General features: G+C 36.1%; 4 protein-coding genes across 7 annotated transcripts; 2 read left to right on the forward strand and 2 right to left on the reverse strand.

Moving 5' to 3' along the window:
* Nucleotides 1-1848: 1848 nt before the first annotated feature.
* LOC141705230 (LIM domain-containing protein WLIM2b-like) lies at nucleotides 1849-4884 on the forward strand. Of its 4 annotated transcripts, none has more exons than XM_074508272.1 (6): nucleotides 1849-2002; nucleotides 2244-2417; nucleotides 3252-3351; nucleotides 3445-3479; nucleotides 3587-3676; nucleotides 4517-4884. In XM_074508272.1, the coding sequence occupies exons 2-6, from the start codon at nucleotides 2283-2285 to the stop codon at nucleotides 4724-4726; spliced, it is 570 nt and encodes a 189-aa protein (XP_074364373.1). In that variant the 5' UTR covers nucleotides 1849-2002; nucleotides 2244-2282; the 3' UTR covers nucleotides 4727-4884. The 4 variants fall into 4 exon arrangements, with proteins under 4 accessions (XP_074364373.1, XP_074364375.1, XP_074364374.1 ...); XM_074508274.1 differs by having other exon boundaries at nucleotides 1850-2002; nucleotides 2207-2417; XM_074508273.1 differs by having other exon boundaries at nucleotides 1850-2002; nucleotides 2251-2417.
* A 2550-nt stretch (nucleotides 4885-7434) lies between these two features.
* LOC141705223 (transcription factor DIVARICATA-like) lies at nucleotides 7435-9577 on the forward strand. The gene is made up of 3 exons (XM_074508264.1): nucleotides 7435-7724; nucleotides 8109-8523; nucleotides 8983-9577. Exons 2-3 carry the CDS (start codon nucleotides 8129-8131, stop codon nucleotides 9425-9427), a joined length of 840 nt encoding a protein of 279 aa, XP_074364365.1. The 5' UTR covers nucleotides 7435-7724; nucleotides 8109-8128; the 3' UTR covers nucleotides 9428-9577.
* Nucleotides 9578-10163: 586 nt separating this feature from the next.
* On the reverse strand, nucleotides 10164-12924 carry LOC141705222 (uncharacterized). The gene is made up of 3 exons (XM_074508263.1): nucleotides 12504-12924; nucleotides 11650-12156; nucleotides 10164-11555 (listed from the first exon to the last, which is right to left on the reverse strand). The coding sequence occupies exons 1-3, from the start codon at nucleotides 12916-12918 to the stop codon at nucleotides 10273-10275; spliced, it is 2205 nt and encodes a 734-aa protein (XP_074364364.1). The 5' UTR covers nucleotides 12919-12924; the 3' UTR covers nucleotides 10164-10272.
* A 1072-nt stretch (nucleotides 12925-13996) lies between these two features.
* Nucleotides 13997-14542, reverse strand: LOC141705221 (uncharacterized). The gene has a single exon (XM_074508262.1). It carries the CDS (start codon nucleotides 14540-14542, stop codon nucleotides 13997-13999), a length of 546 nt encoding a protein of 181 aa, XP_074364363.1.
* Between the last annotated feature and the right edge of the window lie 13258 nt (nucleotides 14543-27800).

Here is a 27800-nt window from a genome sequence, read left to right on the forward strand (position 1 = left end):
GGTAGACACTACTCCCTCCCTCTCTTAATACATTTCCTATTTTCCTTTTTGATCATTCAAAATACTTTTTCTATTTTCATTTTAAGTCATAAAATTATCTTCAAAATTGTGCCAAAATATCCATATCTCAAATTGCCAGCAAATTGTTAACAAATATTTTAAACCAAAATATAATCATATTATCGTAATATCAACAAAACAAAAATAAAAAGCAGCCCTCTTTTTACTCGTACCCGACTCCCTCTTCACCTATGAACCCTAATTTCCCAACCCCTCCCTATTCGCTCTTGGATTAAACACAACTTTCAATTTTCTCTTCACCCACAAACGCTAATTCCTCCGCTCTAATTCTTTCTTCGATTAAACACTTGATTAAACTGAGTAATATGAATACGCACTATGGATTTTCAGATTCCGACGATGAGGCTACAGGTTTGTATCGATGTTCTGATCCTGACCACTATGACAAAGGGATTCTTTGTGACGGCGAACATGACTACAACCTTTAGTACAATCGATTGACATTGTACTTAATGGCAACATCTTTAATTGCACTTTGATAAGGTTTTCCTGGATTTTTCTTTAACTGGTGGCTTAGCAAAAATATAAGAATTTCTGATATTGCATCTGTACTAAGCTTTAGTTTTATCTTGTTAACAAGTTGTTGATTTAAATGAAACTGATGTTGCATGTGTGAAGGCTCTGATGGTGGTGGTTCATTAATATCAAAAGTAAAGAATCCATCGTCATTCATGTTTAACCAATGAAGTAGATTTTATAAGTAGAGGAGTAAATTTAAAAAATCTGTTTTCTATCAACTGACTACTGTAATGACTATTGTGAATATTAATTTTTTATTTGTATGTGAGAAGTATAATGTTACTAACAATTCATGTGTGTGTAATGCTGTGTTTTGATTGGTTGTTGTCAACTTGTCATTTGAAAAAGCAAAATGGGGGAAGAGTTTAGCTAATCTCCCTCCCCCAACATTGTGCACCCAATCATAAATAAGCATAAATTATGTAATTTTCTTAAAACATGTACTTTTAATCAAAGAGGAAATGTTTTAAAGGACAGAATGAGTAGCAGTCACGGGTGTTCGTCAACACGATCAAACCGACCCAACTCTCTTTTAGGCCAATTAAAAAAAACCTGATCCATGGTTGAGTTAAAAAAAAATTCAAACCGCATTAAATGGGTTGGGTATGGTTACAAGATTTATTCGGCCAACTCAACCCAACCCGATTTAACTAAAGGCTCGTTCAATAATATAAATATAATCTATATATTATATGTAATTGTAATTGTACATTATACAATATAAATATTTTCATTTATAGTTACATTTCGTGTATGTGTATATGATTACGACATGATATACTTTACTAAAATTTAAATTTAATCAAATTAAAGAATAGTACTATAATTGTAGGTTCTACTATTTAAAATTTACAATTATATATAATATTGAATTTTTTTTTATAATAATCCAATTCGTTCTAACCAACCTAACCCGACCCAAATCGATGTACGATGGATGGGGTTGGGTTACAATTTTATATTTTACGAGTTGACTCGAAAATTTTTACACCAATTTAATTAAGTTGGATTATAAAAACGTTTAAAATCCGGCCAAATCGATCCACGAACACCCTAGTGCTACTAAGTAGTTAACATTCAACACCTCTTATTTTTATCCTCGCAAGATTAAAAGAGCATTTCTTCCGAACCGTCCATATGGCCCCCTTTATTCTTTCCTTTTCATTTCTTTATATAAATGTCACACACACCTTTGGTTTTATTTTATCTTTGAACGACTCTCCGCGAAAAAGACTATCCTTTTTCTCATATTCTCTCCATTCTCCGCACAAAAACACACACAAACTTTAATACACATTTACACTTTTACATACAAACACTTATTTCAAAAGGCTCATTCTTGGATATTCAAGCTTCATCAACAATTGTGAGCTCAATTCTCAACTCAATCTGTGTTATCAAGGTACATCTATACACTTTCTTAAACATGGGTTTTTATAAATTTCTTGTTTCAAGTACACTCATACACTCATAATCACACATTACACTTAAAAAATGAATAATAATCATTAAAGATTGAACTTTTTCATTTACATTACATGGTTTTTATTAGTTTTGATTAAAGGTTGCAACTTTATGATTATGTTAGTGTTTGTTGTTGTTGAAGAAGCTTAAGATTTTTGTGGGTTGGGTTTAAATTTGAGGTACAAGAAAGGCAAGATCAGATCTAAGAAAAAAGAGGGATGTCTTTTACTGGAACACAACAGAAATGTAAGGTGTGTGAGAAGACTGTTTATCCAATGGAGCTTTTGTCTGCTGATGGAGTTGATTTTCACAAATCTTGCTTTAGGTGCACTCACTGCAAAGGGACCTTGAAGGTGATTTTTTGGCTACTAGATTGCTCTTTTCTTGATTTGTTTTGTTTATCGATTTTAATGCTTTTTGTCATTGTTTTTTTGGTGTGATTTTGGTTTGTAATATATGTGAAGTATGTGCATTTCTGACTAGCATGTGGTATGTATTGTTAGAAAGAATTTTTAGCCGTCAAAGATCGGTGAAATTGTGTATATTGACATAGATTGACTAAAAGTGTAACTTGCGGATATGAAATGTTTTGGTACAGAGTAGAAGAGATGAATTAGCACTCTCTTGAGCGGAGTTTATTTTATAAATTTATGTAATCCTAGATTTTGCTATTCTGCGAATATATTAAGTACTAATTAGCTAGATAGGTCAACTGTACATTTATTATACTGGTAGAAGTTCATGGCTTTCTATTAAAACAGATAGTAAGAGTTATTTTTGAAATGGTGTAGTACTGATTTTGTTGTAATTGTCTCGTCACATGGTTAAGCTGGCATATGTGATTGTTACGATATTTAATTGAAGGCTGCCAATAAGGTAGTGGTGATTTTGCAGATGTTCTAGATTAGTGACAGGAAGCAGTTATTGGCACCGTAGTACTGGCTAGCGTAGTACTAAGTTTTTTTATATTTCCTGCTTTCTTGCATTTGCGTTAGTTTAAGGATGCAAGACTTTCTATGTTTTCAGTAATATAGAAAGTAACCCCAGTTGATATATCATGAAGTAAATAACCTCCTTATTCTTTTTGTTTCATATCAACTTACTTGATGTGGAGTACTTAATCACTTAATAAAAAAATTACTGTAAATATGAACATATATCAATTGTTTTTTGTACCTGTACTGCAGCTAGGCAACTACTCGTCAATGGAAGGTGTTCTGTACTGTAAGCCTCACTTTGAACAACTATTTAAGGAGTCAGGGAACTACAACAAGAACTTTCAGTCATGTATGCCTATGCCACTTACATTCATTCAGTAAATACTATCTGTGCATATCTGAATTATAATTTCAATGTGTAATTCATTATCTTTTCTTTCAGCTGCAAAGTCAGTTGAAAAGTTAACCCCGGAGCTGGTAAAGTTTCCTCAAGCATTACTTGTATATGTAAAAAAATATACAGACTATAATGATTTTCTTGATTTACGCAAGCTCATGTCACCTGTGACTCTATGGATTTTCAGACGAGGTCACCTAGCAAAGCTGCTGGAATGTTTTCCGGGACACAAGAAAAATGTGCAACTTGTGGTAAAACGGCATATCCACTAGAGAAGGTATTCAGCTATACTTTATAAAATGAAACAGTTAATAATACAACGTTGATGATTTTAGTCTCGGGTTTCCTACAAGAATTATTTAATTGATTCATGCAGTGTACATAGTCTTTAGGCCATAGCTACTACTAAATAATATGTTCCTCAACCACCATGGATTCTTTGAGCTATAACCCTGCCTTCTTCACATCCATCACGAACACCCTCTTAACTTGATCAATAAGCAATTACAAGCAGCATGTGTCAAATTTTAAGCCAAGTAGGATTAATAGCTGATATGACTTCACAGATTGAAATTTGAACAGTGCTTTCAGGAAATACTTTTCAAACTACAGTAAAGAGCTTTTATAGGGTTCCATCTTCCACTGTCGAGTGTTCTTGATTATCGTGGTTGCATCCCTTCAGTAGTTAATAGAATGCATGTACAAACCGATTTTATTGTGCATGACCTTTCACATCGCCAACATGTATTTTTTGAATTACTGTCTAAAATTTGAAGCAACACTTGGACATAAACCAGTACGATTGTTATATCTTGAGGCATTTATTTATAAACATTAGTCATTAGGTATTTAAATTGTTGATAGTGTCTAAAGGTAGTTAAAGCTAAGAAATTTTATAAGCAACTAGGAAAAGGAAAGGGAAAAAGGGCATATCCTAAAAACAGAAACGACTGTCCAAATGCTGCCATAATTAGGTGAGTTTATCATAGATAATCACTGCAAGCTCGATATAGCTGTCTACTTGTCTGATAAACTACTGGTTGGATAATTACTCATGTGCATGTGGGCCAATAATATGTCTTATTTATTTGTTTCTGTTTGTGAATAATAATGTCAGGTAACAGTGGAGAGCCAATCTTATCATAAAACATGCTTCAAGTGCTCTCATGGTGGATGCTTCATAACTCCATCAACTTATGCAGCCCTTGAAGGCATTTTGTATTGTAAACATCATTTTTCCCAGCTATTTAAAGAGAAAGGCAGCTACAACCATCTGCTTAAGTCTGCATCAATGAAGCGGCCTGTAGCCCCTGTTCCCGAAGCTTGAAATCAACCAAGTGCCCTGTAGGCTCTGTTCCTGAAGCTTGAAGCTTCCCACCCTGCTATCCTTTTTCCTCCTAAATGTGTGTACTTGTAACTTGTGTTCTTTGAGTGTATTTTCCTCTCGAGACCTTTTTTTATTAAATTGGATATTTGTTCACTGAAGCAACTAGTTTGTCTTGTTTGATATGGCAGGATAACACAATACCAAAAGTGTGAAATGACTCCAGTTGGACTTGTGTGCTTGTTTTATTTGTGATAGTTTTTGCCTGTCATTCTTGTTCGATGTTTGGACGGCACATAACTGAAGAATTAGGTAATCACAACAAATAGACTATCATATACAACAAATGGACTATCATATAACAATTAACTAGGTCTAAACAAGAGATTTTGACTTCCAAGTTTATACAACCAATTCTGAAGTACAACAATCATATAACCTTCAACGAAGCTATCTATGAACTGGGAATATAGTTACAAAAGTTTGTAATAAGCCAACTAACAAAAACTAACAATTTTAGATTCAAGTTTTCAAACCCAAGATTTAGCTCTGTTTCACTTGTCATTTTCACCAAATTATTAAAGTTAGAGGATCTTTGTGTTTTGACATTAGTTGTTTGTTACACAGACTGTTCAAACACAGTCTGTTTCAAAAGATATGTCAAGAAGATTGGTAGAACATTTCTAGAAATTATGTAAATACCAGAGCAACAATTCAAGTGACAGTCATACCAAGTATCACGTTGTAAGTTGTAACAGCTTATCAATATTAGAGGGGTAAGATGATTTATGTCATCGGTGAACTATTCAATCTCGGCTGGTAAAATACTCAAATTCATTTATATGACAATTGAGCTGAGGTTGAGCCATTGAAATACTGAGCCTAAGTTGAGAGATTCAAATTACTCAATTTGTCACTCTTACAAGCTCTAAAGAGCTTTTATTTGTAAATTAAATAATATGCGTGATTCTGGTGACAGTGTCACTGTTCTCACGCTAAAATGTGTTTTTCATAGAGCGTGATCCCCACATGTATATAAAAAAAGAATTATTACATTTTTACATATTTCATACAGTCAAGCTCTAGTAAAAATTACCCTATTGGAGTTTTTGTCAATATCTACGAACTAGTACAGTTAATTTAAGCTTAAATAGCATATTGAACTTTTATGAAGCAAAGTTTCGGACTTTTAATTTTGTGACTACTAAATTTGAGCTCAAGCTCGAAAGTAAGCCTTTTAGTTTAGCTCGTGATTCAACTTGACAGTATTCAGCTCGATTCATGTTTTTTTTGCCAAGTGCTCGATTCATGTTGTTGACACCCTAACAGTAAATATATTGGTCCATTATCCGAAATCTGTAATAAATCCCAAGATGAAGAAAGAAGAATAGCACATCTACTTGGGGACTACTTACATAGATTGTGCTACATGATGGTCATTAACCAAACATTTAACTATAATTTAGTCAATATCTGCGAAATTCCCCCTACAGGCAACATGCTTACTGAAATCAGTTTCATGCACCAAGACCTAAATGCAAGACAGAGATATCTGTAAGCATCTTCCTCTTATTTATCAGGAAAATTATAGTTTATTTGTTTTAACCTTTTGTTGTTAGTGCAAATATCAGCATCCATATCCACAATTAAATTCCAAAAGAGACGATTAAATATCATCAATTTCTTGCACTTGCAGATTGGTAGAGAGTGGAGTGCTCATATATATGAACAGCATGACTTAAATTCTAGATATGTATCCATACTTACAGTCAAGTCACCAACTCTGACATGATGCAGCCCTCTCAAGTTAGTAACAACTACAAATTTAACCAATTCAGTCATATGATTTTGACATTTGTCTGTGGGGATTGCTATTGATCAAAATAAAATTGGATGATTTTGGCTTAGCTCCAACAAGTGCGCAAATCTCACACAAAGAGGCTAAATTCTTTATCAAATGAGAGCCAAAAGCCGAGACTTTTACAAAGTATGCCATGTCTACAGAAGGTGTGACCTTATCAACTCATCACTCATTTCTTGCTTTCTCCTGAAGGCCATGTTGTTGGCTGATTCATTATGCACTCGGATGCTATACTGAAAACAGCTTTCTTTTTCACTGCAATTTGCATCCTTTATTGCAGCCATGCTAGTTATATATTTTTATGTACTAGAAAAACTTGGCTGATCTTCCTCACCAATCACCATAGGCATTACTATAAAGCTAATATATCAGATTCATCTCCTCGCGTATTTAATTATATATCCTCCCATCCTTATGCATAAACTAATTCCAAATAATAAAGGAAAAATGACATTTTGAGCACAATCTTTACCATTTGCAGTAATCAGGCCTTTATCCTTAGTGATCTTTTATTTAAAGACTGAATATAAAGGAAAATGGAGTACTCGTAGGCAGTGTGGTGGCCAAACTCGAGAATGGAGGATTCATTAAAATTGATAGCCCTGACTTAAGATTGGATTTTACGGTAAAATTCTTCTCCGCTACTCTGACCAAGGTCTCAGGTTTGAATCCTCACCCCTCCGCGCTTAAAAATCTAATGTATCAAGAGAAATGTCACATTAACAAAAGAATAGAATGCCGAAAAAGAAATCAAATAAGAAGTGAATAGTTTCACTATATGCCTTACTTTTCTTTGTGTATCATTTACTTTTTAAAAGTGCTACTACCCAAAGATTGTCCAGTAGCAAGCTAAACTTTTATTTGATGACACAAAAGTATTTTGATTTGCTTAGATTACACATTGGAGCCAACCCTTCTTTCATCACCACCCTATAGTAAGTGAAAAGGCAAATAAATATGCTTGTGCTGCAAAAACCATGAAATCCCAATCAAAATCAGCCACCTTCAGATTTTTTGATGCCTCCCACTCTTTTTTTTAACAATCTAGTCATTTGGCTTCATCCATGACCAGGCTACAAAACTATACTCCAACAGCTTCTTGAAGTTCTGATCATTCTATCTCCCAAGTTCTTTTTTCAAGTACAATCTTCAACTTGCTTTTCCTGATTCTTTAGATTTTTTTTCTTCTCTTGGTTTACTCTTTTTTTATATATCCTTATGATATTCTTTGAAGTATTAGACTGGTTTTCTACGAAAAAAAATCAAGGTCTTCAGAATATTTTTTTTCGGGATTTTGGCTTATATTTTTTTCTTGTAAGATCTTTTGCTAATTTTTCAAGATTCTTAAATGGCTGGTCTTTTCTATTTCTAATATATTGTCAGATTTTTCAACTTATGCAAAAACAAAGACTATTTTAATTCCCATTGAATAGTTATATATAAGGTCCTCTTGGTGTTTGTAGACATCCTCATATATTATTTTGTTCACTAAATATTGTACTAAATCTTGAAATTTTTAAACAGGAAGCCTGAACTTTGCGAAAATGGAGACTTTGTATCCTACTTCTCATACTTTCAATTCAAAATGGTTGAAGCAAGGGTTTCAAAGAACAAACTGGACAACTGAAGAAAATGGAACGTTTGAGAGTTGTCTCGCATTGTTTGATGAAGATACCCCTGATCGATGGTTACAGGTGGCATCCATGATCCCTGGAAAATCAGTCTTAGATGTGATTGAGCAATACAAAAAATTGGAGGATGACATTAGTGATATTGAAGCTGGTCTGTTTCCACTTCCAGAAAGGCTGCAGGACGACGCTTCAACAAAGAAGTTGGCTAAAAATCAGTATCTTAATGAATTTGGAAAGCGTCCGTTTGCGTGTAGATCTTCTGACCATGAGAAAAGGAAAGGACAGCCTTGGACAGAAGATGAACACAGGTGAGCTTCTGATCATACTATGGTTAGCTCTGAAGTAGGAATAAAAAAAGATCAGCACCTATCTCCATTTACAATCTGAAAGCATAAGTTGCATGAACTGTGCATTTATTTCATATTATTCGCTGCTATAATTTGCCTTGATTTTGAGGATTCGTTAATAGGCTAGTGTTGGATCATGAGTTTGAATCTTTATTGCTCCGGTGGCTCCTCATAGATTAAGTAGTATAATGCAAAGAAAAAGGTCTTGATCTGCAAGAACTTTTGACAACCAAGAGGGGCTTATGCAATGGTCGTTGCTTTCACAACTGTATTTTTTGATTATTAGATTATTAATTTACTATTGAAGTGTTACCAAAATTTTATAGGCATAGCTTAGTTCATTTAAACAGCTTTACAGATATATACAGTCTTCATCTTTATTCTAATTGTACTACTGTTTGTTTGATGATAACACTATAGGCAGTTTTTGATGGGACTTCGAAAGCATGGCAAAGGAGACTGGAGGAACATTTCGCGAAATTTTGTGATCACCAAGACATCAATTCAAGTAGCAAGCCATGCTCAAAAATACTACTTAAGACAGCTTTCAGAAGGAAAAGAAAAGAAGAGGCCTAGCATCCACGATATTACAACCGTCCATTTGACAGATGCTACTCCATTCGACAAACACAAATTTCCTGCAGACAAGAAATCAAATTTCATTCCACAGCCAGAGATCTCCATCAGCATGCCAAAAAGTATTCTTGATCAGAACAAAACAAATGGCGGATCATTGATGATGTTTAACTCGATGCATAACAATAAAATTATGCCATTTAAGCATGAGTTTGGTGGCCATGGCGCTAATATCAACCCTCTGAATTCAGGATTTCAGTTCCAAGCAACTAGACATCGAATTTGGTGATAGAAGAGATCAGCATTTCGATGTGTTATTAGTTTGTTCAATGAACACTACAGAACATAGTTTGTTAATTCAGTAATTATGGAATGGTAATATGTGATAGTATGGCTTGTTGAACATGAAGCTTTATTTAGTTCTTCCTGTTTTCCTTTAGTTTTGGAAGACATGCAGAGTTTGGCAGGCAAACACACTCAATCATGCATGTCTCTACTCAGACTCGATCCCTCATTTGGGTAATTGACTATGATAATAAGTCAATATCGAACTATTCCTCAAAAAGAAAGTAATTTATGATTGAGGAAGAATCCAATCCATGGTAGTGGAGGTGCACTTTAAAGGTGGTAATGACAGGGCACATCACCCTGCCAGTGAAGTAGAATGATGTTGCCAAATGAGATTGTAATTAAATTAGCCGACTGGCTCACCATGCATCATATATATTCGGTAGTAATGAGGAAGACTTACTTTTACTTTGGCATCTATGGCAAGTTGACTCACCAGTCACCACCATTACCCCTTTGTTGTTGAAGCTGATTATGCATTCCATTAATTGTTTAAGCATCAAGCATCTTATATATTCTGCACTTATTCACCACAATAATTCAACTCAACTCACATTATATATCTTACATAGTAGTCTAGATATATTGTACATTTAGAATGATTGATTGGAATATATATTTAAAAAATATAATTTTTTTTTATTAAGCTAGATCTATTAGTTTAAGAAAAAGATGCAAGGGTTAATCGGATTATGAAAATTGAATTGACATATCATTTTATAATGAATAATCGGATGATAAATCAGTAAAATCATCGATATTTACATAATCTGAAGTCCTCTTCATCTATCTTCTGATTAACCATTTCTGAGCTTTTTCAACAAACATCACCAATCGCCAAGGCTTTCCGGTTGTGAACACAACATATCCCGTGGACAACCCGACTACCAGTCCACTTCCATACCCTATTATGATCATTTTCCAGTCGAACCACTCATTGTCATTTTCGACATCTTCATCAACTTCTTGTGTTGGAAAATCATCATTTCTACATTTCTTAGTCAAAGGAATTCCACACAAGGCCACATTGCCTAGATAAGAGTTATTGCTCAAAGCGTCGAATTGCCTGCCTTGTGGAATTTGTCCAGAAAGATTGTTGGCAGAAAGGTTTAAGGACGCAAGAAAAGTCAGACTGGTTAACTGCCTAGGAATCGTACCCGTTAACTGGTTTGAAGAGAGATCTAAAGATTCCAGAAGATTCATGTTTCCCAGCAGTGATGGTATTTGGCCTGTCAGGCTGTTATGAGAAAGGTTGAGCAGGCGGAGTGATTTAAGTTCTCCAATGACCTCTGAAACTACGCCACTGAACATGTTCCTTGATAAATCTATACTTGTGTAAATGTACAAGATTCTTTTCACTTCAATCTCATTTCCTTTAACAGTTAACGAAATAGAACTTTCGTAATATGAATCATCTATCTGATTTCGATCCAAACCAAAGAATTGATCTGAAATGGCCATGACTTTGAAATTATCAAACAAATTGATTGGCAGGTTGCCACTAAATTGATTCTGAGACAAATCCATGATTCGCAAGTTGGGGAATGGATGTTTCATGCTTACATTTAAGTTACCATGAAGTTTATTTGATCGCAAGACAAGAATTTGTAGCTTCGGAAGACTAACCAGCCACTGTGGAAATGTGTCACTTAATTTGTTCTTTCCAAGATCAAGAATCTGCAACAATTGACAATTAGCCAAGGTTTGGGGTATCGATCCTTCCATGTGATTGTTGTTGATGTTAAACGTCGTGAGTTTGCAGCCCTTTGTGAAAGTTGGCGGTATCTTCCCATGAATTTGATTGTTATGAAGATCAAGTATAGACATGCTCGTATTTCCCAAACAGGGAGGAAGTGTACCGCTTAAATTGTTATTCGACAAATCAAGCAATTGAAGGTATTCCCCACCACAATAGGATGCCGGTATTGTCCCTTGAAATTTGTTCTTGCTAAAATTAATCAAGCTAAAATCTCCTGAAAAATTTGGAAGTGTGCCATGAAAACTGTTACTTGAGAAATCAAGATTAACAGGGCATCTCACTCCTTCGCAAATTGCTATAGGAAGTTCTCCTGCAAAATACAAAGGGGATTCAATAAAATTTTCAAAAGCAATTTAAGTACTTAATTTCAAACAATAAACCAGTAATGAACTATTGATACTTACCCGAAAAGTTGTTATCCGATAAATCAAGTTCTGACAAGTTGGAAGTATACTTCCCAAAGTCAGTAGGAATGGTGCCAGAAAACCTGTTGGAAGAAAGGTCAAGTAAAAGCAATATAGTTAAATTGGAAATGGAACCAGGCAGCTCTCCATTCAATTGGTTATTGCTGAGATTTAGACTCTCGACCTCTGTTAAGTTCCCAATCTCAGGTGGTATACTTCCATCCAATTGGTTGTTGTACAGAGATAGATCTTCCAGATATATTAGATTCCCAATCTCACGTGGAATACTTCCGTTCAATTGATTATTGCTCATACTAAGAAACATCAGCAATGTTAAGTTCCCGATCTCTGGTGGAATATTTCCACTAAGATTATTGGATTTCAAATATAAGAAACTCAAATTGATGAGGTTCCCTATCTCTCTGGGAATTGTTCCTTTAAAATCATTATTACTCAGATCGAGTAATGAAAGATTTGTCAACATACCTATTTCTGAAGGAATATTTCCTGCAAAATTATCACATATCAAACAAATTAAAAACTTGAAGATTATTTAGATGATCGAGGGTGCTGATAACTACACACCCTAGATTGATGGTTGCACACCCTTATTTAGTTATATTATACCGTAACTCGTGATATAAAAAAGTTTGACAACAAGTTGCATTAACATTAGCGATATAAGGGTCAAATAAAATATAGAATAGAAGGGTGTGCAACAATCAATTTGGGGTGTTCAAATATATACAACTTCATTTTAGGACTCTGTAAAAGACCTGTACTAAAAAAAATACAACCAAGTGTTTCTATTATATTGTAACTTTGGAGATGACTAATATGGTAAGGAATGTTACCGCTAAAACTGTTGTTGGAGAGATCCAATTGCTCAAGTTGTTTTGCATTTCCGATATCTGCTGGTATACTATTCGATAAGTTGTTGGAATTGAGGTTCAAATAAGTGAGACTTGGGAATGAGGAGAAGTTGAAGTGATCAAGTGTTCCAGAGATTCCAATCACATTTTCAGGGGAAATGCTGAGCTGAGAAACTGTTCCTGCAGTATTGCATGTAATGCCAGTCCAGTTACAAAGGTTACTAAGATTGTTTAAGGACCAAGAATCAATCAAAGAAGATTCGAATAAACTGTCCTTCCATTTGACAAGGGCTTCTGCTTCAGTTGTTGGTGATGACATTACATTAAGTGAAAGTATAGAGATGAAAAGAGCATGAAACAGTATAAGACCAAGAGGCTGCTTGTACAATCTAGCCATCTCTTTAAATGTTTGGCTACCTGCATGGTTTGTAATATATATACTGGGATTTCTTCAGATACACAATGGTACAGAACCAAATCAATAGTCAATTGAACACTTAACATTGACTTTGATTTTTGTTGCTCAAGGACCACGCGTGTGTAGGTAGAATATATTGTGCAACACCAATAATATAAGACACTCACTCTTAGCTGCCATGTTTTATTAGGAAAGTTGTTAAGCTTTGTTAGTATTATATTCGAGTGTTGATGAGTTGGTGGCTTCCGTGAAACCATCATTTGAGGAAAATCCAGCCCAAAAACTCAATAATAAAATATTTTTGACTCAACAAATGTGCATGACTAATCATGTCGGTCAATATAATAGTTATAAAATCCCATACATCGGAAAAGATTAAACTTTAGTGTGAAGGTAGACTTCCTCTGCAAATTGAATGTGAACGTAGTCTTGTAAATGATGTTCTTGCATATCTTGAAGAATGTAAACTGATGCAAGGTGCGATCCTATTTAAAGAGGCCGTGCAGCATCTTGTTTTTAGCATGTGTATTTGAGTTAATGTTTTCTTAATAGAGTCTCCATTAATTTATTTGATAAAAAGACTTTTATGGGGTCCTTTAGTTAGCAAAATTCTAAATCAGGTATAACTTTCAATCATAATGAGAGAGCGGTATAAAAATCAATTTTATAAGTATTATTTTAATTCTTATGTAAGCATTTAAATGTAATTATTTAATACTAAAATAAATATATGAACTAAAAATATATTAAAATAATAATAAAACTATATATTTAATTAAATTAAAATTATTAACTTAAAATATTTTAAATTAAGAATACTCATTCATTCCAGCACTCAATCAAACACATAACATTAACCCATCTAAAAAACGTGACCCCTACAAAACTGCATGTGTCTTGGTTTTAGTCTGCGTCTTTGAGTTAATGTTTTCCATCAATTTATTCAATAAAAAGAGCTTATAATTTTGTTAATAGAGCTGTACATATCTCTCGATTTATTCCCAATGTGCGATAGTATTGCCTTAATTTTTTTTTTTTTGAATAAAAATTGCTTTCATTAGAACGAATGATCAAACATAAGAGTCTCCAACAATAAGTCTGGAGGAGACGTGAATAAATTGTAGCAATTAACTAAACAAGGACATCTTTCCAATTCATGGGCAACCTTGTTTACATGCCTTTTAACAAAAGATACCACAAAACTAGGATTTCCTGTAAGCCAATCCAAACAGCTGCTAAGTATATGTCCGACTTCAAGCTGATTATCCTCCCTGTTCTGCAAAGCCTTAACAGTGAGCAACGAATCAGATTCGAACGTGACTTTATGTAGGCCTTTATCTGCAATCCACGAGAGTGCCTCACGCATTCCTATCGCCTCAGCTGCAAAAACTGATTCAGGGCTAGGAAAACTCATCACCTTACCCTCGATGAAAGTCCCTGTGTGGTCTCTAATCACCATGCCAATGGAAAAAGACTCAGAACCTTCCTGAATAGCAGCATCCACATTAACTTTAAAACTCCCCTCCTCTGGTGGTTGCCATTTCTCCACCTCTTGCAGCTTGACTCCACCTGTTGTATTGTCACGTTTGCTTTTGTTCGCCATTGCTAGCCTCCGGTCCCGTACAATCTTGCTGCTCCAATCCACTGCTAACAAAGGTGAAACTGCCTTTCCTTCCCAAACATTTTTATTGCGCCAGAACCAAATACCCCATAACACAATAGCAACTGTTGTGAATATGTTGTGCACTTGATGATTACCTAAACAAAATATCTAAGTAGATTTTACTTAGTGAAATAATGTAGCACTCGACAGATAAGAATTATAGTCCCGACGGATAACTCAGTTTGAGTACCGACGGATGAGTAATTTATTATCCATCGAGTGAGTAGCTTATATAATGATAAGTTTGTAGCACAGTGTTGTATGCACCTTTGTATAGAATATGTAGTAGCATATAAGTCATGTTGACTTTAAGTAGATATGCAGAATAGGTTGATTAACTGTACATAAGCAATGTCTTGTAATTCTGTATAAGTGAAATGAAGTCAAGTGCCAAAATAGCTATCAACGGATGCTTAACAAAGCTTCGACGGATGATCAAATGACTTTCAACGGATGTTCAAAATAGCAGTCGACGGATGATCAAGTAAGTCATCGACGAATGATCTGAAAGTCGACGGATGATAATATCAAGATTCAAACATCAGTTGAACAGTGAAAGCTGACACACAGCCGTCGAGATTGGATACAAACACACTGTGGAAGCCCATTAACTGGGTAATAGAGGACGAAAAGCAGCAAAGATCAAGACTGTTAGATTTTATATTTATTCAGTTCTTTTGACTTTGTAATCTTGGTAATATATAAACCAAGAGAGTAGCAAATAGAAACATGAAACTAAGAAAACTAAGTGAGCTTAGAAACAAACACAGAGAAATCTTTGTAAGCACTATCTTTAGCATTTCCTGTGTTCTTAGTTGTTCTATCTTGTATAAGCAGCTGTGAGCATTTCTGCACACAGAGTTCTCTCGATATATTAATATATATCTCTGGTGGAATTGTTTAAATCCACCAGAAAGTTTTTAAAGACTCTTGTTTTTAATTACTCTTGTTTTGATTCATTAAAGGTTATATTCCGCATTGTGCTAATCAAAACAGATATATCTATAATCGAGTTGAACATTTTTATTTCAAGAAAAAGGTAAAGAATTTCATTCAACCCCCCTTCTGTAATTCTTGCTATATTGTTAAGGGACTAACAATTGGTATCAGAGCAAGCTCTTAATCTACAAAGAGTTTAAAGATCAAAACAATTCAGCAAGATGAACAAGAAAGATGTTGGAGTCAAGATTCCTTTTCTGGATAAAGATAATTACCATCATTGGAAGGTAAAGATGCATCTTCATATGCTTTCTCAAGATGAGGCCTATGTGGACTGCATAGAAAGAGGCCCTCATGTTCCAATGAGAGTTGTAACAGGAAATGAACCATCAGTTCCAAAGCCAAGGCATGAATGGTCTGATCCTGATCTTGAACAAGTCAGGAAATATAAAAAGGCCATGAACATTCTGTTCAATGGTGTTGATGCAGATATGTTTGATAAAATCATCAACTGCAAGACTGCCAAGGAAGTTTGGGACACAATACAGATAATCTGTGATGGTACTGAGCAAGTAAGAGAAAATAAAATGCAGCTCCTGATTCAGCAATATGAGCATTTTCACAATGAAGAAAGTGAGTCACTCACTGATATTTTTAGTAGATTCCAAAAGCTACTAAATGCTCTTAAATTGCATGGAAGAGTCTATCAGACTAAAGACTCCAATCTGAAATTTCTCAGATCTCTTCCAAAGGAATGGAAACCAATGACAGTCTCATTGAGAAACTCACAAGATTATAAGGAGTTTACTTTGGAGAGACTGTATGGCATTCTGAAGACCTATGAGCTTGAAATAGAGCCGGATGAAAGAATAGAGAGAGGAAAGAAGAAAGGGGGATCCATTGCACTAGTTGCTGAACTGGAAAAGGAGAAGGAAGTGAAGATGGAAGCTGTGGAATCAACTTCAAAGGCCTGTGAAAGCAAGGGTAAAGGGCTAGCTGCAGAAAGTAAAGATTCTTTGAGTCAAGATGACATGGAGGACATTGATGAGCACCTAGCATTCCTTTCAAGAAGATTTTCCAAGCTCAAGTTCAAGAAGAACTTTGGAGCTGCTAAGCCAAGTAGAAACATGGTGGATAAGTCAAAATTTAAGTGTTTCAAATGTGGCTTGGCAGGGCATTTTGCAAATGAGTGTAGAAAGTCAGATTCCAGTAAGAAGAGATTTGAGTCTGTGGATTATAAGCAAAAATACTTTGATCTACTCAAATAGAAGGAAAAGGCTTTTATTACACAAGAGAATGACTGGGCAGCTGATGGTTTGGATGAAGATGAGGATGTCAGCTATGTCAATCTAGCCCTTATGGCCAAGTCTGATGAAACAGAGACAAGTTCCTCAAGCAATCAGGTAATTACTACAAACCTTGCACATTTATCTAAAGCTGAGTGTAATGATACAATAAATGACATGTCTACAGAATTGTATCATTTGCGTGTTACACTTAAGTCCCTCACTAAAGAAAATGCTAAAATCAAAGAAAACAACTTGTTTTTGAGTGAGAGGAATAATGTGCTTGAGTCTCAGTTTGTTGAGTTTGAAAAACTAAAAATTGAGTGTAGAATTGCTAAGGAGGAATTAACTGAGTCCTTGAAAAAGGAAGAAATTTTAAAGAAGCAGCTCGATCGTGAACAGGAGGTGATTAAAGCATGAAAAACATCCAGAGATATTCATGCTCAAATCACCAAGGTTCAAGGAATTGAGTCCTTTTGTGATGAAGCCTGGAAAAAGAATAAGGAGAAACTAGAACCTATTTTGATAGATGGATTGCTGACAGATGTAGACTCGACGGATGATGAGGACTATCCGTCGGATAACAAAATGTGTTATCCGTCGAATGATAAAAATCCTCATCCGTCGGCTGTGAACAAACCCATTAGTAAAGCCAAATTAACCAAGCTAAATGAAAAATATGGGTCTGTTTCCAAGAACTTTGTTTCAGGGGAGTCAAGTCAAGCCAAGAAAGGGAAGAAGGCTAATGTTGGTCACATGACTGTCAAACAGTTGAGTGACAGACTTGAGAAGATAGAGGTAAAAATAGAGACTAGAAGGAAAAACAATAGGAATGGTAAAGTAGGGATTAACAAACATAACAACTACAAACCTGACAAATATGCTCCTAGAAAAATCCGTGTCAAATATGGTAGTGTAAATCATTTGTCTGTTAATTGCAAATCTGCCATGCCTACTCCCATGTCTGTTCAGCCTCAATTCTCTAACATGAATGCCATGCCTCCTATGCCTGTTAATGCTATGCCTACACAGAACATGAATGCACAGTTTGCTAATATGCCATTTGCACCTAATCCATATTATGCTGCATACAATATGCCTCAAATGCCATTTAGCATGCCTTACTGGAATAACATGTTTGCACCAAGCATGCCATTTCCTGTTAGCCATAACATGCATAATAATTCCGTTGCATCTAGTGGTTTCAAAGGCCCAACCCAAATGACTAAGGAAGAATCTGAAATTCCTAAGTCAAATGAGTTAAGACCTAAGAAACAGAAGAAGAAAGCTAACAAGGCAGGACCCAAGGAAACTTGGGTACCAAAATCAACTTGATTTGATTTTGATGTGTGCAGGGAAACAGAAGGAATCTTTGGTACTTGGATAGTGGTTGTTCAAGACACATGACTGGTGATTCTATCCTGCTCACAGAGTTTGAAGAGAGAGCTGGCCCAAGTATCACTTTTGGAGATGACAACAAAGGTTATACTATGGGATATGGCTTGATTTCAAAGGACAATGTCATCATTGAAGAGGTTGCCTTAGTGGATGGTCTCAAACACAATCTGTTGAGTATCAGCCAGCTTTGTGATAAAGGCAACTCAGTAACCTTCAACAAAGAAACCTGTGTTGTGATTAATAATCAAAACAACAAAGTGGTTCTCACTGGTGTGAGAAGAGGAAATGTGTATCTAGCTGACTTCAACTCGACTAAAGCAGAATCTGTAACTTGTCTTCTCAGTAAAGCAAGTCAAGATGAAAGTTGGCTATGGCACAAGAAGCTATCCCATTTGAACTTCAAGACCATGAATGAGCTGGTAAAGAAAGAGCTAGTTAGAGGCATTCCTCTGGTGGAGTTTACAAAGGATGGACTGTGTGATGCCTGCCAAAAAGGGAAGCAAATTAAAACATCATTTAGGAAGAAACTTGACTCAGCAATTGAAGAACCTCTGCAACTGCTTCACATGGATTTGTTTGGACCAGTCAATGTATTGTCAATCTCAAAGAAAAGATTTTGCCTAGTAATTGTAGATGATTTCTCAAAGTTCTCTTGGACCTATTTCCTAAAGTCCAAAGATGAAGCTAGTGAAATCATTATCAATCACATAAGGCAAGTTAACAATCATCCTGATTTCAAAGTTAGAAGAATCAGGAGTGACAATGGAACTGAGTTCAAGAACTATGTCATGAGAGCATTTTGTGAGGAAAATGGGATCCTGCATGAGTTTTCAGCAGCAAGGACTCCACAACAGAATGGAGTAGTGGAAAGAAAGAATAGATCTCTTATTGAAGCTGCAAGGACAATGCTTGAAGAATCAAAATTACCAACATATTTCTGGGCTGAAGCTGTCAACACTGCATGCTACACTCAGAACATCTCTCTGATTAATCAAGCAAAATGCAAGACACCTTATCAATTGTTCAAAAACAAGAAGCCAACTCTGAACTTTCTTCATGTCTTTGGCTGTAAATGCTATATTCTGAGAAATCAAACTGATCAAAATGGGAAGTTTGATGCTAAAGCAGATGAAGGAATTTTTGTTGGATATGCTGTTGGTAAAGCATATAGAGTCTACAATCTAAGAACCAACATTGTTGTTGAATCTATACATGTTGTGTTTGATGATAACAAGATTGAAGGACTAAAAGATGGAGATTACCATGAGAGCCTCAAATTCGACAATGTTGAGATGGTCAGTGATGAAAGTGATGATGAAAGTGATCAAGAAATAGTGTCTAAGGATAATGCAGACAGATTTACTACAAATGAAGCACAAAACTCAACATCCGTCGAGTTACATAATGCTTCATCCGTCGAAAGGCAATCTGTATTATCCGTCGGAAGACAACCTGCCTCATCCGTCGGTACTCAAAATTCACCATCCATCGGGTTATCAAAAGGAGCAGGAAGTCAAGGCAGATCACCCATAGAAAGCACCCCAATCTCAAATCAAAGATCCACAAACTCAGGGGGAGTTTCTAGCAATCAAAACTCAATCACACATCAAGACAACATTGAGGTCTCTTCATCTAGGGCTAATCTACCTCAACCAAGAAAATGGACAAAAGATCACCCCTTTGAACTGATTATTGGTGATGTTTCTTCCAGAGTTCAAACCAGGAGAGCAACTCAAGAAGAATGTCTATACAGCAGCTTCCTGTCTAAGGAAGAACCAAAGAAGGTAGAAGAAGCCTTATTAGATCCTGATTGGATTTTAGCTATGCAGGAGGAGCTAAACCAATTTGAAAGGAATAAAGTATGGAAGCTGGTACCCAAGCCTAAAGGAAAGAATCCAATAGACACCAAATGGGTATTCAGAAACAAGATGGATGAAAATGGCATAGTAGTAAGGAACAAAGCAAGATTGGTTGCTAAAGGCTATTGTAAGCAAGAAGGGATAGATTTTGATGAAACATTTGCTCCTGTTGCAAGACTTGAAGCCATCAGAATCTTCTTAGCCTATGCAGCCCATGCCGATTTCAAGGTCTATCAAATGGATGTCAAAAGTGCCTTTCTGAATGGAGATTTGGAGGAAGAAGTGTATGTAAGTCAACCTCCTGGCTTTGAAGATCCAAATTTCCCAGAGTATGTCTACTATCTATTGAAAGCACTTTATGGACTGAAGCAAGCACCTAGAGCCTGGTATGACACTTTATCAAAGTTCCTTTTGGAAAATCACTTCACAAGAGGTACTGTAGATAAAACTTTATTTTTCAGAAATATGAATGGCTCTAGCATACTTGTTCAAATTTATTTAGATGATATTATTTTTGGCTCTACAGATGAGAAACTTTGTAAAAAGTTTGCCAAACTGATGCAAAGCAAGTATGAAATGAGTATGATGGGAGAACTAACTTACTTTCTTGGTTTACAAGTTAAACAAGTTAGTGATGGAATATTCATTAGTCAAACTAAATATATTTTTGATCTTTTAAAGAAGTTTGATCTAATGGATTGCACATCTGCAAAAACTCCCATGGCCACTGCAACTAAGCTTAACTAAACACTACTGAAAAGTCTGTGGATATTTCAAGTTATAGAGGCATGGTTGGCTCACTTCTGTACTTAACAGCCAGTAGGCCAGATATAATGTTTGCTACATGTTTGTGTGCTAGATTTCAGGCTGATCCTAGAGAGTCTCATTTGATAGCTATTAAAAGAATTTTCAGATATCTCAAAGGAACACCAAACCTTGGCATTTGGTATCCTAGAGATTCTGGTTTTGATCTAACTGGTTATTCAGATGCAGATTATGCAGGTTGCAGAATTGATAGAAAAAGCACAACAGGAACCTGTCAATTTTTAGGAGACAAGCTTGTGTCCTGGTTCAGTAAAAAGCAAAATTCAGTTTCTACTTCTACAGCTGAAGCTGAATATATTGCTGCTGGCAGTTGCTGTGCACAGATTTTATGGATGAAAAATCAATTGCTAGACTATGGTTTGCAAGTTGAAAGGATTCCTATTTTCTGTGACAACACAAGTGCAATTGCCATCACTGAAAATCCAGTGCAACATTCAAGGACAAAGCATATAGACATCAAGTACCATTTCATAAGGGAACATGTAATGAATGGTACTGTAGAGTTACATTTTGTTCCAAGTGAGAAGCAACTTGCAGATATTTTTACCAAGCCACTGGATGAATCCACCTTTTCTAGGTTGGTAAGTGAGTTAGGTATGCTTAATTACTCTTGAATTTATCAGAATTATTCTTGCAAGTTGAAAAGAGCCAGAAATTTAGTTGATTTTTAGTCTTGGATGAAATTTTGGCTAAGTCAAAATTTGTCTCTCGACGGATGACCATTATCCATCGGGTTGAGTCATCCGTCGATATACAAATTGTAAATAAAAATCAATTACTTTTCTGGAATATTTTAAAGCTCGACGGATAACATTTTATCCTCATCCGTCGAAATGTCTAAATCTTAACCGTTAATTCCCTGAACATTATCCATCAAGTATACTTACAGTTTATAAGCATTACACGACGGATAATGGGTGGAATTTTTAAAGTTTATTTTAAAAACAGTAATTTTAGGCAGTTTCTATTGGGTAATTTATTTCTCTTTATTATTTTTATCCGTTGAGTTTGAGCAAAGTATAAAAGCCTATTTCATTCTAATCATTTTCTTTTATCATCCTCAAATTCAACTGTCTTATTTCATTCTCTCTCAAGCAAAAATCCTCTTTCTCTTCAAGCTTTTCTTCCCTAACAATGGCACCCGTAGTAAAGATCATGTCACAGACTGGGTTCATCTATGAGAAGAACAACTTCACTGCCTTGGTCAATAAGGGGATTCAGCAATCTGAAGACTATCATAAGATGATGGACTTCGTGAAGAACTGCAAGTTAAGTTTTGCTATGCTGGAATCACCCACAATTTATTGTGAAGTTGTTGAGGAGATGTGGACAACAGCAATCTACAACTCTACTGACAAAACCATCACTCTGACCATCAAAGGTAATGTTTTCTGTATCAATAGTGATGTCATAAAAGCTTGTTTCAAGATTCCTGATGACAATGTTACTGCACCACACACTGACACTGATATTGTCAATATGCTAAATTCCATTCATTATGCACTTCCTACAGCAAAACTAAGTGAGATTAGAAGACTAGGTCTTAGGAAGGAATGGAGTTACTTGTGTGATGTAGTAACTAAGGTCTTTTCTGGAAAAATCAGTAATTTTGATTCTGTGAATATTTCCATGCTTAACATGCTATACATGCTAGTTACAGACAAATATTACAACTTTAGTGACCTGGTTGTGTATGAGTTAGGTTATAAACTAGGTGACTTAGCCAAAAGAGGAAAGAATATTTACTATACTAGATTTTTTATGCTTTTGGCTAACCATCTTTGTGAAGATATTATACTTGACAACCCAACCAACAAATTAGCTTGTTGGGTTCAAGAGAGAAAAATCATTGCAGATTTGAACAGAGCCAACTATCACAAGGATGTGCCAATGTTCTATTTTCCTGTAATGCTGACACCTCAAGTAAGTGAGGTAAGTTCATCTACACTCTCAACTATTCCAATCCCTTCTATTTCTTTGACTTCAGGCATAACTATGGCAACTGTGACAATGACCAAACAGTTGCCTACCAAAGCTGCCAAAACAACTACAATTCTTAAATCCAAATCAAAGAAAACCCCCTCTGGTATCTCTCAAAAGGTACCAGTTGAAAAATCTACCAAACACAAAGATGGGAGTGTGAAGGAGGGTAAGATAGGCGAGGGAAGGGGTGAACATCAAAGAAACCCCAAGAATAAGGTTGGAGAGATGAGTGAATCCCAGCCTAGCCACACTGCAGTTTCCCAATAACTGCAGTGCTTAAAAAGGACAGAAGCTCACTTCTAGCTGCATCCTCCCAAAAGGATGTGGCTATTGAACAAAGCTCTCATCCAAGAGCACATGCCAAGAGGGTTAGGGACATAAGCCTACACCAAACTTATACTAGAAAGAAGAAATCCAAAACAACTGGGGATGCACAGGGCACACACTTAGTGCAAACTGGTGCTAAAGACACAGTCCCTGCACCTTCTCAAATTCAGATTGATGTGGCTCCAATAAATGTGGAGTCACAGCCAAAATCTCTCTTGATAGAAGCCACTGAAACACAATACTCACCAACCAACTCACTGGAAGTGGACATGATAACCACTTCAATTCCTGATTCCCCTTCTTTAACTCTGTTGGAGAAGCCAAAATCTAGTGCAAGTGAGCATCATCTTTTAGATGATTTGTTGGCTCACTTGCCAATTCTTTCTGATTCTATTGTGACATCTGTGCCTCAAATAACTTCAATCAACACAGAGTCAACAATAGTTTCTCTTCCCACCTCATTCATTTCTACTCTCTCGATGGATATTGCTCATCCGTCGAGTAGTGATTGTATCCCGACGGATAAGCTTAACAGCAGTTATCCGTCGGATAGCTTTACCACTCATCCGACGGATGTCACTTATCCGTCGAGTGTCTCTGCACAACTTCAAACTTCAATAATTTCAAGTGCAGAAGATTTGGTGGTAATACAATCACTCTTAGGACTGAGAGAGGAGAGTGTATTGAGTGAGAGGCTGGGTTGCTCCCAGGCAAAAGGAGAGGAAAAGAGTGAATCCCAGCAATCCATTCATTCAGGATTGGCAAAAGTGAATGAGAGGAGTCCCACCTTAGTAGGTGAAGGTGAGGGTGTGAGGGTGGGGAGCCAGGATGAGACCCTGATGCAACAAAAGAGAGAACATGAGAGAAAAGTAGGTACTGGAGCAATAAGGATGGAACCAACCATTGCTAGTGAGTCAATGATTGTGGATGATGCTGAAAAGGAAAGACAATTTCAGCAACATTACAAAGCTGTAATTGATAACATTTCCTTGGATGCTGACACTTTTACTCACCCTATTTCAGCCTATCAACTGTTGGCTGCTCAGGGCAATGTGGAGGCAGAGCAGACTTTACATTTAGTGCACACCACAGAATCTCTTCAAAGAGATAAAGCTGCTGTCAACAGGATGCCTCCTCAAGCTGGAGAGCCATCTGAAGAATTTGGAGTAAATTCTGATGATGATGACTCTAGTTCTTTGAATGGAAGCATGAACTTAGGGGGAGCTGAAGGCCAAAGTTCTGCTTTAAGTTTACCTGAATGGGCATGGGCAAAGGACTTTACACCAGGACAATTTGAGGTGTCTTTGGTAAGACAAGTAACAACTATTCAGCAAGCCCTTCAGGAAGTTTCAGATGCTGGTACCAAGGCTGTTCTTAAAGCTCATCTAGACTCCTTGCACTTAATGAAGATCCAACACTCCAGACAGAATATCAGTGTGGATGAATTGAAAAAGGAGATAGCTGACTTAAAGACATACAACTCTGAGAAACTGGATTCAATAATGCCATATGGTACCATGCATGATTTATTACAAAGGTTGAGAAGAGAATCAGATTCTGAAAAGAAGATAGCCAAGCTGGAGACCAGAGTTCAAGTTATTGAGAATTCAGTGGCCCTACTTCTTCAAAATCAACAGACTCAGACAAATCTTCTCATGCAACTGGCTAAAGCACAAGGCCTAACTCCTTCACTTGATGATAACAAAAAGGGGGAGAGAGAATCAAGTAAGGGGGAGAAAGGACCAACTAAGGGGGAGAACATTGTAGTTCAAATCAGCAAAGTAATTGTACCTTCAATTACTATCTCCAAGCCACCAGTTGCAGATGGTATAGATATTATAAATGCAGCAACAGCAAGTTTGAAAGATACTGATAAAGAAGAGTTGACTCTGATCAACTGGAAAAAGATTGATGAGGAAATACAGAGAAAGTTTCAATTAGTCAAGGAACCAGATCAGTCAGCAATCCATCACTCTCATGTCAAGCCAATCAATGTGAATGAGATGAGCATGAACTATCTGGAGAAAGGACAATCTTCCTGCATCAAGACTACAAAGGCTGAGATAATTCTTAAACCAAGGGCAAACTATCCAAAGTCATCTTTGAAGAACCCTATGGATACTGTGTATGAGACACCCAAGCCTGATGAAAAGAAGCTTCTGTCAAGATCTATTCTTCTCTACAAAGATCCAGCTGATTCAGCCTCAAGAGAGAGAATTGCAAAGATATTCAGAAATGGGAAGGAAATTTGTGTGGTAGCTGGACATCCACAATTTGCTCAAGCAAAGGAAGAAGAAAAAGCCAGATTGAAGCAGGAAAAGAGGCAAGATGCTCTAGATGCAAAGAAGTCTAAACAAAAGAAAGAACAGTTTGCCATCTTGACCAAGCTACAGGCTGTGAACTCTTCTCAATAAATTCCCTCTCAACCAACTCAAGCTACTGGATCAAAGAAGAAGATTGAAGAACAGAAGAAATCTCCAAGAAAGAAAGAATTGGCTAAAAGAACAAAAAGAAAGTTGGATATTGTTAACAAGGAATTGGAAGATGAATTTCCAATGAAATCCACTAAAGCTGAAACTCAAGCATCAAAGCCCTCTGTGGTATTTGAAGACATAAGGGTGGTGGACCCCTACAGGAACATACATGGAGAGCCTATTGTGTCAAAGGATGAGCCAATAGAGTGGGATAAATTACCAATTCCTGACTTTAACTTGCCAATTCTCACCAAGCCAAGAAGGACAAAATCAAGGGCAGTCAAGAAAGTGAAGCTGTCACCTCTCAATTCCAAGGCAGTAGTCAAAGCTCAACCCAAGATCAACAAGGGAGACTACTTGTACTTGTGTGACATCAAGGAATTTTCAGACCTAAACCTTTATCTGGAGGAGCTGGATGAGGTAAGGGCAATTGATGCATACAGAAACCTACCTGAAAGGTTGGTATTCAAGTACAAAGGAGGAAGGGAGATTCAGTGGCCTCTTCACAGGATACTTCAAGAAAGCCAAGCTGTGTTGATCAAAGTCTATTCATCCTTCAAGAAAAACTTTGGGTTTAATGTAACTGTAAGAAGATTAGTATTGAAGAAGATTGAAGAGCTAAGAAGTGTTAGAGCCAAAGATGCACTACCCAAAACTCTTATCATCCCATACACAGGGAGAAGAGTGCATCTAAGGCCCTACTGGCTGATGGAATTCATGGATGACAAGGGTGTGAGAAGATTCTTCAGACTAGAAGACCAATTGAGTATCTCTAGCAATGAGACTCTTTTGGAAATGTAAGAAATGTTAGAACTCTCAGAATCTGATGAATTAGAATTCCACAGACAGCTCCAGAATCAAATTGAAGAAAACAACAAAAAGCTTGGAAGAAGATCCAGACCTTCAAGAAACTAGAAAAATCTGCTCAGGCTAGAGGAGCATCTTGAATTGACTGTGAGCCAAACCTTGTATACCTTGTTTAAATTGAAGCACTTTCAGTTTTATCTACTTATCTTTAAAGATATATGTTTAGGATATTTTGTTATCATCAAGTGTCTCTTAATTTATGGCTACAATTCCGGTAGACATAAATTGGGGGAGATTGTTGTGAATATGTTGTGCACTTGATGATTACCTAAACAAAACATCTAAGTAGATTTTACTTAGTGAAATAATGTAGCACTCGACGGATAAGAATTATAGTCCCGACGGATAACTCAGTTTGAGTACCGATGGATGAGTAATTTATTATCCATCGAGTGAGTAGCTTATATAATGATAAGTTTGTAGCACAGTGTTGTATGCACCTTTGTATAGAATCTGTAGTAGCATATAAGTCATGTTGACTTTAACTAGATATGCAGAATAGGTTGATTAACTATACATAAGCAATGTCTTGTAATTCTGTATAAGTGAAATAAAGTCAAGTGCCAAAATAGCTATCAACGGATGCTTAACAAAGCTTCGACGGATGATCAAATGACTTTCGATGGATGATCAAAATAGCAGTCGACGGATGATCAAGTAAGTCATCGACGGATGATCTGAAAGTCGACGGATGATAATATCAAGATTCAAACATCAGTTGAACAGTGAAAGCTGACACACAGCCGTCGAGATTGGATACAAACACTGTGGAAGCCCATTAACTGGGTAATAGAGGACGAAAAGCAGCAAAGATCAAGACTGTTAGATTTTATATTTATTCAGTTTTTTGACTTTGTAATCTTGGTAATATATAAACCAAGAGAGTAGCAAATAGAAACAGGAAACTAAGAAAACTAAATGAGCTTAGAAACAAACACAGAGAAATCTTTGTAAGCACTATCTTTAGCATTTCCTGTGTTCTTAGTTGTTCTATCTTGTATAAGCAGCTGTGAGCATTTCTGCACACAGAGTTCTCTCGATATATTAATATATATCTCTGGTGGAATTGTTTAAATCCACCAGAAAGTTTTTAAAGACTCTTGTTTTTAATTACTCTTGTTTTGATTCATTAAAGGTTATATTCCGCATTGTGCTAATCAAAACAGATATATCTATAATCGAGTTGAACATTTTTATTTCAAGAAAAAGGTAAAGAATTCCATTCAACCCCCTTCTATAA

This window comes from Apium graveolens, unplaced genomic scaffold (assembly GCF_009905375.1).
Source record: "Apium graveolens cultivar Ventura unplaced genomic scaffold, ASM990537v1 ctg866, whole genome shotgun sequence".
Taxonomy (NCBI): Eukaryota; Viridiplantae; Streptophyta; class Magnoliopsida; order Apiales; family Apiaceae; genus Apium; species Apium graveolens.